The sequence below is a fragment of the Mercurialis annua genome, linkage group LG5 (genome assembly GCF_937616625.2).
Source record: "Mercurialis annua linkage group LG5, ddMerAnnu1.2, whole genome shotgun sequence".
In the NCBI taxonomy this organism is placed as follows: domain Eukaryota; kingdom Viridiplantae; phylum Streptophyta; class Magnoliopsida; order Malpighiales; family Euphorbiaceae; genus Mercurialis; species Mercurialis annua.
In genome coordinates this window covers 52,353,369-52,366,238 of record NC_065574.1, presented here as the reverse complement: position 1 = coordinate 52,366,238, position 12,870 = coordinate 52,353,369, and the positions used below count along the sequence as shown (strand labels likewise).

At 36.4% G+C, this 12,870-nt stretch overlaps 4 protein-coding genes across 4 annotated transcripts; 3 read left to right on the top strand and 1 right to left on the bottom strand.

Annotated features, from left to right (window-relative positions):
* Positions 1–2,415, top strand: LOC126683173 (uncharacterized). The gene is made up of 4 exons (XM_050379013.2): positions 1–358; positions 554–927; positions 1,006–1,051; positions 1,524–2,415. The coding sequence occupies exons 1-4, from the start codon at positions 235–237 to the stop codon at positions 1,940–1,942; spliced, it is 963 nt and encodes a 320-aa protein (XP_050234970.1). The 5' UTR covers positions 1–234; the 3' UTR covers positions 1,943–2,415.
* A 626-nt stretch (positions 2,416–3,041) lies between these two features.
* LOC126682506 (beta-glucuronosyltransferase GlcAT14A) lies at positions 3,042–6,895 on the top strand. The gene is made up of 4 exons (XM_050378223.2): positions 3,042–4,012; positions 5,637–5,712; positions 5,798–5,913; positions 6,015–6,895. The coding sequence occupies exons 1-4, from the start codon at positions 3,529–3,531 to the stop codon at positions 6,527–6,529; spliced, it is 1,191 nt and encodes a 396-aa protein (XP_050234180.1). The 5' UTR covers positions 3,042–3,528; the 3' UTR covers positions 6,530–6,895.
* Positions 6,896–7,503: 608 nt separating this feature from the next.
* On the top strand, positions 7,504–9,288 carry LOC126679839 (pentatricopeptide repeat-containing protein At1g71060, mitochondrial). Its single transcript, XM_050374846.2, has one exon. The coding sequence runs from the start codon at positions 7,606–7,608 to the stop codon at positions 9,094–9,096; it is 1,491 nt and encodes a 496-aa protein (XP_050230803.1). The 5' UTR covers positions 7,504–7,605; the 3' UTR covers positions 9,097–9,288.
* A 93-nt stretch (positions 9,289–9,381) lies between these two features.
* Positions 9,382–10,795, bottom strand: LOC126679841 (putative fasciclin-like arabinogalactan protein 20). Its single transcript, XM_050374847.2, has one exon. The coding sequence runs from the start codon at positions 10,793–10,795 to the stop codon at positions 9,560–9,562; it is 1,236 nt and encodes a 411-aa protein (XP_050230804.1). The 3' UTR covers positions 9,382–9,559.
* Between the last annotated feature and the right edge of the window lie 2,075 nt (positions 10,796–12,870).

The window sequence follows — 12,870 nt, the reverse complement described above, 5'->3', positions numbered from 1 at the left end:
TAGTCCACCAAACACAGTCACACAGAGAATAAATTCTCACTGTCGTCTCCAATAACCGAAAAAGTAACCCTAACACCATTATTAGCTGCTTTGCAGCTTCATCGGAACGGAAACCACCCGATCATCGAATCGGATCTCGCCATGTCATCAATCTTCGGTTACTATCCGGTCTCCGATCACCGGACGAGTCTAAATCCAATCGTCCTCTGATATTCGAGGATTAAAAAATTCACCATGGCTAACAATAACAAACAAGAGCCGAAAACCGCTCCACAACCCGATCAATGGTATACTCTAAACCTAGGCCCTTCCTTCAAAGGCGACTCCTCGAACAACAATAAATACTGCACTTTGCGCTGTAAGTTAATTTCTGTTTGTTTCTCGAGAAAATTCAATTTTTCAATTTTTTATTATTATTGTTTTAAATTATATTGATGAATTCAAGCTGGCGTCGATAGATAAAACGAAAGTTCGTTCCTGTTTGTTTCTCGAGAAAATGAGATTTTTGAATTTTTATTATGATTATTAATTATCATTGTTTTAAATTATTTAGATGAATTTAAGCCGGCGTCGATAGATAAAACGAAGGTGGGATCGCTTCATAAGAATAAAGAGAACAGAGTATCGGTTGAGTTTCAGAATAATCAATTAGGAAAACCTAAAGTTACATTTGAAGGGAGTAGTAGTGAAGATTACAAAGAAAACGATGCCGTTTTGTTTTTTGACGGCCATTCTTTCCGTTTAGAGCGTCTTCATCGTGCTGTTAAACAGCTTCGTCACCTCCGTATGCCTGGTGAATCTGCTTCTTCTGCTGCTGCATCGGCGTCCGGTCCGGTTATTGAGCCGCCTCGGTTGTCTCCTCCGTTTGGGAAAGGTGTAAAACCTACCCATGTTCCCAAACACACCACAGCTTTTAGTCATGTGCCGGTAAATTTTGATTTTTACTGTTTGTGGTAGAATTGAATTCTTTTAGTGAACTTTTAAGATATGTGATTTTCTATGCAGGTTGAGGTGGAAAGAATTGATGTTGCTTCTGATTCACCAATTCCAGGTATGCGATGATTATTGATGTTTTCCTTAGAATTGAAATGTTACTTTCTAAGTAGCACGGATATTTCATTCTATCCTGTTTCGAAAACGTGTTGGGAACTTGGCGTTTTGGACATGAAACTTCATGTCCAAGTGTCCTGTTTTTCTGTATCCGTGTGCGTGCTACATAAGTTACTTTTGGTGTGTTCCAATTTATATTTTCTACAATGTGTTTTTGATAATATAAACTGCTAGATTCTGTTCTACAGTTCATAGGCCAACTAACCGTTGAGACACTATTGTATTGTGTTCCTAACTATCTTCTAGCAAGTGGGAATTTTTTTACGCTGGTCTTCTTTTAGACCATTTTTAGTAGTTTAAAATTGGAATTGTTGATGATAAATGCATTGGAGTTTTGTAATCTGTTAAGACATGCCGCATTGGGTGATTATTCTTTTCATGCTTATAGTAATCTTTATAATATGGAATATTAGGTGCAAAAGCTCCCAGTAAGGAAATTTTTGAGCCTGCACCTATTTTGCCAAATTTACCGACGGCTTCTCCTAGCCAAAAGAATGACGAGGCTGAAGATCATATAGATATAGAGGATATCTTTGGTTCTAGTTCACCTTATGATGACGCTGAAGACAAAGGCGATGGTGGATTTGACATTAATGTACCCCAGCAAAATGAGACGGACGATGAGATTGCTGATGTGGACGATAGTGGCGATGAAGTAGACAACAAGGGGCCTCGCAATGCTGCAGAAGCCCTTAGAGCCCAGGTTAATGCAGAGGAGAAGGGCGAGCAGAGCTCAAGTTCGAGCAGCAGCAGTGGGAGTGGAAGCAGTAGCGGAAGCAGCAGCAGCAGCGACAGTGAAGGCAGTGATGAAGATTCGGTCAACTCTATCTGATAGCACCAAACAAATTCTCAAACTTAAAGATTTGAAGGAACCAATTTTGAAGGTAAGCAAGAGTACCAAATTGGTATCTGCAAATTATATCCGTCTTACAGAAAGAATAAGGCGTCGTTCTGGTTTCAGCATGAAGCCATTTTTCACAAGTTAAGTCTATTATATGACATTATGACGAATTTCTTCGATTTTTTAGAATATAAGGTCTGAACAAACCATCAGATGCTGCATCTGAGTGAAGCCATAATTTTTCCAAAGTGGTTTTGTTTTTCATTCTCTTGATTGCTTGAAATAAATGTGCTGGTGTGTGGAATTCGTGGACGATCTACATATGTGGGCAATAGCCATCCTTATAAATTTAAACTTAATAGTATAATTTTTTCGGTGTTAGTTTTTTAATTTTGTCTACTTTTCTTGTATATCTTTATAATATTATAATTAAAAATTTGTTCATCTTATGAACATTTAGATTCTGCCACTAGTGAGAAATGCTGTATGAAGCTGTGAAATCTGTAGCAACAGAGCATCATAATCTTGAGTTTTGGCATTATATTCTTGTCTGGTTCAATCAGATTTCACCTTAAAACTCAGTTTACCATGTTATCCATTAGCTAACCTATTAAATTATAATACATCATTAAAATAGTGGTATCATAGTACTTTTAGTTGTTATTTTTTTACATTTTTTAATGGTGATATTATGATAATGTTATTATTTTAGTGACGTATTATAATATAATAGATTTAGTATATAGATTACGTGATAGAACGAGTCTTTTTAAAAATTTCTCCAAATTCTAATCTAAATTAAACTGAACTATGATATTTGAACAAGTTAAAAAAAAGGCTCGTTACATCAGTCGGTCGATAATAAATTTTACAACATGAAAATGATATAACATCAGCCATATAACCAACCACCTTCTCTCTAAGAGCGTGACCGGCATCTCCTCAATCCAACGGTCATAATCTTATCCCACATTTCATATCGACAAATGTTTCCTACTCATAGCGAGTGGTTTCATAGGTGAAAAATCTTGGACAAGAAACTGTAGTTACCTCACATAAAGTTAGAAGCTGTCTCTAATTTTAACTTCACTTATTAGATCACAAAAACTCAAATTTTAGCATCAACAAACAAAGATTCTAAATTTCCATTTTGTTCAGTTTGAATCCAAATACAAAAACAAAATCAAACCTGAAAACCCTAACCCTAAAGATTTGGTTATAAGTTTCCAAATAAAAACAGTGAGAAAAACAAGAGTGAATTTAAAACATTGATTTTAACAATTTTAAAATTCACATTTTATTTTTTCTTATCATTTCTGATCTAGTTTTCTTCAATACAACTATTTAAATCTCTCTCTCCCCAACATTTTGAGTTTCCAAAGTTAGCTAATTTCAAGATCCCAAACTTAATTCCCCTGAAATTCTCAAACTTGGCCCAAAAAAGATTCAATTTTTATCACAACCCTTATGGTTATTCCCCATGAAAACCTGTAATTCAGCTTAAAAATCTGAACTTTGATTTGATTTTTCATCTGGGTATTATTAATTACATATGCCCCATCATCAAGTTGATCGCCATGGGAGCAGAGAAAAGATGGCTTTTTACTCTATTCTCTGCAGCATTTTTATCTCTTTTATTTCTATTATTTTACTCAATTTCTGCTATTAGTTCTCCAAAATCTTTCCCTTCTGTAGTTCATCATGGAACTCATTATCCTCCAGCTTTTGCATACTATATCTCCGGTGGCCGCGGCGATGGGGACCGGATCCTTAGGCTTTTGCTGGCTGTGTATCACCCTAGGAACCATTATTTGTTGCATTTGAGTGCTGATGCATCAGATGAGGAGAGGGTGAGGCTTGTTGGGGCTTTGAATGCAGTGCCTGCTATCAGGTCTTTTGCTAATGTTGATGTCATTGGGAAGCCTAGTCGGCTTGTTTATATGGGCTCCTCTCATTTGGCTGCAACTTTACGCGCTGCCGCGATTTTGTTGAAGGTGCAATCGGGTTGGAACTGGTTTGTGGAATTGAGTGCATTGGATTATCCTTTATTGACTCAGGATGGTATGTTTATGTTTTTGGTTGTTTCTGATTTGGTTTGTTTGTTTTGAATTTGTGTGGTTTGTGTGTTGTTTTCATGTTGGATTAGTTTGATTTTGGTGTAGTTGGTTGAATATATTATTAGTGAATGCTAATTTATTGTGTTCTTTCTCATCTACTTGGGTTAATGGGAATTTTGATTTGCAACATTTTTAAATTGAATAGCCAATAATATTAGAATTGAATTTATGAAATTTTCCTTTTTGGTTCAGAAACAAATTGTTAACTCTTTATGCCAATATTTTTTTGACTTTATTCTTAAACTTCATTCTTTCCCTTTTTGTATATGCATTACCAGTTTGGTTTTTTGACATATTTGATTACATTTGTTTTTTTATTTCTGGAATTGTTATTGTGGTTTAAAGCTACTAAACTCTTGGACAGAAAAATGTGGTTGGATAGAACCAAGCCAATAAAGGCGTCATTTTTATGAGTAGGCTAACTATTGTGTTGAACCGTATTTCTAATTGGATTTTTCGGTTATAGAATCAACAAACAAGGGACTCATAGCCTTAAGAGTGTAGATGCCTTTTATGCAGCACTATTAACAGGTGTGGAGTGGGGAAGAAAGTTTTATTTAGAAAGGCTACTTCTACGCAAAGATAACTAGGATTAATTAAGTCAATGGCGGTGAAAAATGAGTGAAAGCCTTAACATCGCATACCAGCTATGAAGCCAAATTCTGTGGATGAGCCCAAAGAATTTGAAGCTTCTATTGAATCTGCTATGGTTTTCCATGGTATCAGGAAGAATTAGAAAAAAGTCTGTTCGGGATATTCAATAAAGATAATATAGTGCACTTTTGAAGTTTTTCACATATGCTGCTGTGGAGATAAATGAGCAAAACAATTGCTAGCCAACTAATGCATAACAAATGTATGACTGGAGTTTAAGTTGAAAGATTATGAAGTTTGTTCAGAAGGTCCTCTAAGAAATATTATTTAAACAAATTCCGCATCCGCTGGCACCAGAACCGGCGGAAGTGTTCCCCATGCCGATTCATTTTTCCAGCTAGTTTGGGAAGGATTTAAAAAACGTTAACTTTTTGGAAATGGCAGAAATCTACGAGACATACTATCCTTCACTTATAAAACTACATCATTAGAAGCGCATGAAGATTATGTCTTCTCTGCACTTGTGGAACCTTTAAATTCAGTAGGCTATACCATCTCTAATGGCAAAGCATAATCAACAAAAACATGATTATAAATTTTTTTTAGTGCATGAATCTTCTTTAGTACCTGACCTCTTTGGTGTCATCATTAGTAGATGTTAGCATCTTCAAAGAGGTTAATGCAGAAGATTACTATTGGTTTATTTTCCAGGTTCACTTCCAATTTCTGATTTTTTTGGCTTCTCTATTTACCTGTCTTTAGCTTTCAATTGTTTAAAATCCTAATTTGTTCCAGTCTCTTCTTTTCTGGCCAACTTTTAGTATTACAGGCTCTTGTGTATGTCAATTTGTTATGATATTGAAGATTTTTTGTGCACCTTTTTGATTTTGTTCTGCTGTGCCATCTTCCTTGATGTGAATGAGAAATGAGAATTCTAACTTCTGATGTTTTTTCGTGTTTATATCTGCTCCCAGATTTATCCCACGTGTTCTCCTCTATTACAAGAGACCTTAATTTCATCGACCACACCAGTGATCTTGGGTGGAAAGAGTAGGGAACCTTTTCTGTATAACTCTGTTATGTTTTACAAAAACAAAAGCAAATCTTAACGAAATTTGCTCAATTTTTGATGCAGATCTCAAAGGTTCCAGCCAATTGTTGTTGACCCTGGAATTTACCTTGCGAGGAGGAGCCAGATTTTTTATGCTACCGAGAAGCGTGGAATACCCGAGGGTTTCAAAGTGTTCACAGGTAACATCTCTTCATACTGTGTGCCGTTTGTGCTAAGTTAACGACCCAAGCTACAAGTATCATTGCTTATGCGGGATGTTTCATGCAATAACTGTTTCCAGGTTCCCGATGGATCATCTTGAGCCGATCATTTCTTGAATTTTGCATTCTGGGTTGGGATAATCTTCCTCGAATGCTTCTTATGTACTTCAACAATGTGATATTATCTGAAGAAGCATATTTCCACTCTGTCATATGCAATGCACCAGAATTTAAGAATTCTACTTTAAACAGTGATCTAAGATATATGGTCTGGGACAATCCTCCGAAGATGGACCCACATTTTTTAAACATTTCTGATTACGATCAAATGGCTCAAAGTGGAGCAGCTTTTGCGAGACAGTTCAAGAGCAATGATCCTATTTTGGATATGATTGATGAGAAGATCCTCAAGCGTGGATTTAATCGAGCTGCTCCGGGTGCATGGTGCACTGGCCGAAGAAGCTGGTGGATGGATCCTTGCTCTCAGTGGGGCGATGTTAATGTCGTTAAGCCTGGGCCCCAGGCTAAAAAATTTGAGGAAACTATCAGAGACCTTCTTGATGAGTGGAATTCACAGATGAATCAATGCAAATGAAGTCACACTTTTCTGCATCTGAATTTTGTCCATATCATTCCTAGAAACTCGAGTCTTCGGTCATTAGGTCCGTTTTTGGGGGCTCTCTCGATCGCATGCTATAAGGAATATTACGGAAGTGGCAGAATCGAAGAGGGTGGACAAGTGAATTCACTTGAGGGTATTTGATTGTAATCTGTCATGGTAGTTTCTGTCCATATGGCTGCGGCAGTTTTGACAGTTTCAATCAATAAAAGTAATGATTTTTCTCGTCGTGCTGCCGATTTAGCAAGCCGTTGTATGTTCAAAAGTTTTGAAGTTGTTTAGCTTTAGCATTCTTCCGACACTGTAACAGAAGTTCATTCTTTTAATTCTGATTTGTTCTCAGTTGACGTTGTATCATAATTTCAGTTGATTTGTTCTCTGTTTCAAATTAGTCCTCAAGATGATTCGAACCTACTATTGGTACAACCAAATTTTATAAAATCTAACTGGTTGCTGAACCACCGGTTTTCGATTCAACTAATTTTAAGCACATATACAACTTAATGACTAACAAATAGATTGAAAAATTAATAAAATGACTGAATATGGTGATTTTACTGTTTAACTTTTTTTTTGTGATTTAATCAGGTTCAAAAAGGTCGACTTGTATTTTTTTAAAAGAATCGAAAGAGAGTGACTTCCTGATCGGTGCCAGAGTTAGATATGGATTCTAAATGCGTAAAAGATCAACTCGGTCAGTGAACGTATGACTCCGATAAAATAACTCATTTTCGGTCGTTATGGACAACATTCTATATTCTTAGGTCAATTAAGCACAATATTATTTACTTTATAGGTGAATAAAGAACAAAATTAGGTCATATAGATCTATAAACTTGTTCATATTATCCAATTTTGTCTCTACAACCATAGTGACCCTTTACTAGATTTTTAACCATTTATCACTTTTCCATTAACTGATTTTCTTATTTCTATATATACCTTAAAAATGGTCCAATCTTCAGCTTAGCCTCTTCCCGCCAACAAAAAAACCCTAAAAAAATGTTCATCTAAATTAGGGTTTGAAAGATCTGACATTTCTCCCATTCAAAATGAGCCACCGTCGAAATTTGCATCTCTTATCAAAATTCCCCAAAAGACTCCATCTTTACACTACCCATCATCGAGTTCTTACTACCCAATCATTTACTACCCATTTGGAGCAAACCCCACCTGACAAAATCACACAAAACACAGAAAAAATCTGCAGAATATTATCAGAAAACCCGAATTCAACCTTAAAAACTTTACTCCATGGTCTCCCAATTGAGGCATCACCGCCTTTAGTATTAGAGGTTTTAAAAAGATTAACCAATGCAGGCGTTCTTGCATTATCATTCTTCAGATGGGCAGAGAATCAAAAAGGGTTCATTCACACCACTGATAGCTACAATGCTTTGATAGAATCATTAGGCAAGATCAAGCAATTTAACATGATATGGAATTTAGTTTCTGAAATGAAGCTTAAAGGGCTATTAACTAAGGACACTTTTGCATTGATTTCTAGGAGATATGCACGAGCTAGGAGAGTTAAAGAAGCTGTGAATACATTTGAGAAACTTCAGAAGTTTGGGTTCGACATTGAGTCGACGGATTTTAATAGACTGCTCGATACTTTGAGCAAGTCGAGGCAGGTGCAGAGCGCACACGAGGTGTTTGATAAAATGAAAAAGAGAAGGTTTGCGCCGGATATTAAATCGTATACTATATTGCTGGAGGGTTGGGGTCAAGAGAGGAATTTGTTGAAGTTGGATGAGGTTTATAGGGAGATGAAAGATGAGGGGTTTGAACCGGATGTTGTGACTTACGGTATTCTTATTAATGCTTATTGTAAGGCTCGGAAGTATGATGATGCCATTGTGTTGTTTCGTGAGATGGAAGCTAAGAATTGCCAGCCTAGTCCTCATATATTTTGTACTTTAATTAATGGGTTAGGTTCCGTAAAGAGGCTGCGTGAAGCTTTAGAGTTTTTTGATAGATCAAGGGCGAGTGGATTTGCACCTGAGGCTCCGACCTACAATGCAGTTGTGGGAGCTTATTGTTGGTCGATGAGGATGGATGAGGCGTATAGGACGGTTGATGAGATGAGGAAATGTGGGATTGGTCCGAGCTCGAGAACTTATGATATAATTCTTCATCATTTGATAAAGGCTCAAAAGACAGCAGAGGCTTTTTCAGTTTTTGAGAGAATGTTATGTGAAAAAGAATGTGAACCGACTTTAAGTAGCTATGAGATCATAGTTAGGATGTTTTGTAATATGGATAGAGTGGATCGAGCCATAGCGACTTGGGATCAGATGAAGGCTAAAGGGATCCTTCCTGGTATGCATATGTTCTGTGTATTAATCAACAGTTTGTGCCATGAAAATAAGCTAGATCTAGCTTGCAAATACTTTGAGGAGATGTTGAATGTGGGCATTCGGCCTCCGGCTGCTTTGTTTAGTCATCTGAAACAAACTCTTCTTGAGAAGGGAATGAAGGATACTGCTGTGCTTTTGGCACAGAAGCTTGATAAGCTCAGGAAAACGCCATTTGTTGGTTGAATTATTCACCTCTAGCCAGGCCATCAGTGACAATCTATATCGCACGGCAACTGAAACGATAATACGAAAACAGTGAAACCGAAACAAAATGCTGAAACGCATGATTCGATAAGTTTCCGTACAACATAGATAATGGGGTTGGGACTCTGTAATGCGGTTTGGAATGATGTGAAACATGGTTTTAGCTGTCAAGAAATGCTAGAGTTGTAGATTACAATCTGGCAACTCATGTTTGTTCATCATCTATTGCTAAAGCTATCAGAATTCAAAATTAGCAAATATACATTGATGGAAAAAATCACTATATCAATTATCAATAGCAAAATTGCAAGAATCAAACCCGAATTTGGGTATTACCACACCAGCAATTCAATTAGCAACAGACTGCCATTTACATCAAAACTACTGAAACTCCAAAATCACACAAAAACGATTTGTTTGAACTAAACAGCATGAACCTTCATCATTTCTTAGAAGATTTATCGTCAGGCATGTCCGTCGTAGTCGCGCAACGAGAATAAACAACCAGGATAACACATAACATCCAGCCCATAACATTATCAAAGTTGATCAAAATGAGGATTACCAGAGAGCAGAAGATTGTGCAGAATCGGCAATCATTAAAAGCATAAGCACAATTAGTTCTTGGACCATCAGATGGAACATCTGGATTTTCTTGAGGAATCTCTTCAGCAAACAAACTCCCATCAAGCCCAAGAACAACAAGCCAATCATTTTCATAAATCTCAGAATCTTTAACCTCAACTCCATTCACAGTCACATTATTACCCTCATCAGTCTTGACATTAACCATGAATCCATCCAAGAACGTATGAAACCGTGCCCCGACTCGACCGAGATCGGCCAACGGAACTTTGCAGACCAAGAAATGTCTAAGAAAAATTGACTTAAACTCACTGATATTACTACCAAGAATACCCTTTAAAGATTCATCAGTCGGAGCAAGAATAGTCAACCTTATGTCATCTCTAAACTCTGAAGTCAACTGCAAATCAAGAAATGAAGCCATCAAAAAGTACCCTCTTGACCTCAAAGCTTCACTCGCTTCTTGCAATGAGTGTTTGCTATCAATATGACCGTCGTCGTCTATATCAAGATTAGAACAGTTGAGAATATGATGATAAGGCGGTGATGATAAAGGCGGCGGTGGAGATGACGGCGGAGGAGGCGACGGTGGTGTAATAGAGGGAAGAATCTGAAAATTCGGATCAAGAAACTTGTCAATTCCGAAAATGACCAACGACCCGTCATCATAAGCGGAAAACCCGTTAATTTTGACGCCGTTAACTTCAACTTCGTCTACGGTGTTACTGTTGGAAGTGACGACGAGCGAGTGATTAGCCCAAAACGATGGAATCTTGGAACCGTAGGGTAAAGATTTGAGTGAGTTGAAAGAAATGGAGAACGGAGATAAGTGGAACCGGAGAAGATTAAGAGAGGGTTGGCCGGAGTAAGTGAAAACGGCGTCGGAGGGGCAAAAGATTGTGAGGGAATCAGGCAAGGGTGGCGGCACTATGGTTCTTGCGCCGAATTCGAGAGTGAGCGCCATAGAGTTGAAGCCGGAATCGGAGAGGATGATGACGGCGTCGTCAAGAACGGTGTTTGTGGGGGCGGAGGTGGAGGTGGAGAGATGGAAGAGGGAAATTAGGGTTAAGAAGATTAGGGATTTGGTCGCCATTAATGAGTTTTTTTGGAGCTTTTTTGTTGTTGATTCTTGATCAGTTTCTTGGTTTTAGTTTCTTGAAGAAGAGAGGCGGTTACTTATTCAGTGGGAAGGTTTTTGGGAGGGAAAAAAGTGAGTACGTGTATTGTTTTAATTGGTTCTTGTAGAATGGAATCTAAGTTTGTTAGGAGGGGTTCTTGAGTGAGAGAGGTAGTTATTTAGTGAAGGGATTTTGGCGGGAAAATGTGGACACGTCAGACCACTGTGATTGGCTTATATATGTGAAAATGGAATTTATTGCCATATTTTGGAGTTCATTCGTGTAAAATTGATCTATTATAAAAAACAAATTCATGTGAATATTACTATATAAATTATTAATTAAAATTTGTTCATTATATAATTGACAAGAAATAGAGTTTAATTATATGTTGGATGACATGTCACTTGTATCCACGTAATTTACAAACTGAAATTAAATATGTTACTAATTGACTAATTCATGACCGATTTCACAATAAAAAATAAATTATGATAATTTGAGATGGAATGCCGACAGTTTTTATAGGCAATTTGCCAAATAAGCTGTCAAAAGTTACTGACGGATTTTACTAATAAAACCGCTGATATCGGTGGCGCGGTTAAAACGCCAAAAAAGAGACTAAATTAGCGATGAAATCTAATTTTCGCCCCTAATTTACAAATGAAATTTATTCGAATGGGTAAATTTATTCGTAAAGGGTATAATCTAAAACTTCCATAAAATAAGAATTAGGATAGAATAATTTCGTGCCAAAAATATTAGACACTCATTAGGTCTAATTGAGTTGATATTCTTCTTATTTTGCTTAATAATATCATATGTTCAAGAAATGTTGAAATAGTAACAAAGTTGGACAATTTATAGCAAAGCCAATTTTATTGAAATAAAATGATTTTCTCATAATAGCACTAAATTAATCACATATGAACTTTATTTGAATAAAATAGCACTTAATTTATTTCGTAGAGTTCAGAAATTGCAGTCCCTAAACAATCACCTGTGGTGCTTCTCACCGGCACAACCATGAGTTTGATAATTATTCCAATAGGAATAACTCATCCATTCACATGATTTGTGATAAAATTCAATCTGCCCTGATTCATCACAAATATCATACATCAATTCTTCATTATACAACTCGTAATTAATCGGTCCTTCACGATTAAAATTAGAGGGATGAAATTGTTCATTTCTTCCGCTATTAACCAAACTCCGATCACGATTGAAGTTAGAGGGATGAAATTGTTCATTTTCTCTGTGATTAACCAAAACTCGATCACGATTAAAATTAGAGGGACGGAATTGTTCATTTCCTCCGCTATTAACCAAACTCCGATCGCGGTTGAAGTTAGAGGGATGAAATTGTTCATTTTCCCTGCGATTAACCAAAACTCGATGACGATTAAAATTAGAGGGATGGAATTGTTCATCTTCTCCGCGATTAACTAAAACTCGATCACCATTATGACTACTAATCTCGGAAACCGATCTTCCGATATTACTTAAATTATCGTACTTATCCACGTCACTGCCTTCTCCGTCATGCATAGACTTGGTTGCGGTAATAAACTTCCGAATTTTTGGCTCTTTTTCACTTCGAGTTTCATTAATTGATGACATTGTTTCACTTGGAGCTTTTGGTTCTTTTGACTTCTTCTTCTTCCCTGCAAAAAATAATTGATTAAAAAAATAAAGATATATATATATATATATATATATGTATACAGACAGATAGATAGAAATAAATTAAAGAAGACTAGATTTTACCAACTAATTTTGCATAGAAGCTTTTCATTTTTCTTTTTGCACACTCAACAACTTGTGTAGCTAAATCTAAATAAACCAATATTTATATAGGAAATAATTAAATTAAATTTATTAGGATGAAACACGAATTGATTTGAGCATGCTTGATTTTGATTGAGAACTAATTAATGTTCCAAATCTTAAGTCATTAATTTGTATGTTTATGGATTTAATGAAAATTTTGAACAAGAGCACGCACTCTTTTTATAATTATGCCATAATCAATAATGAAATTGAGGTG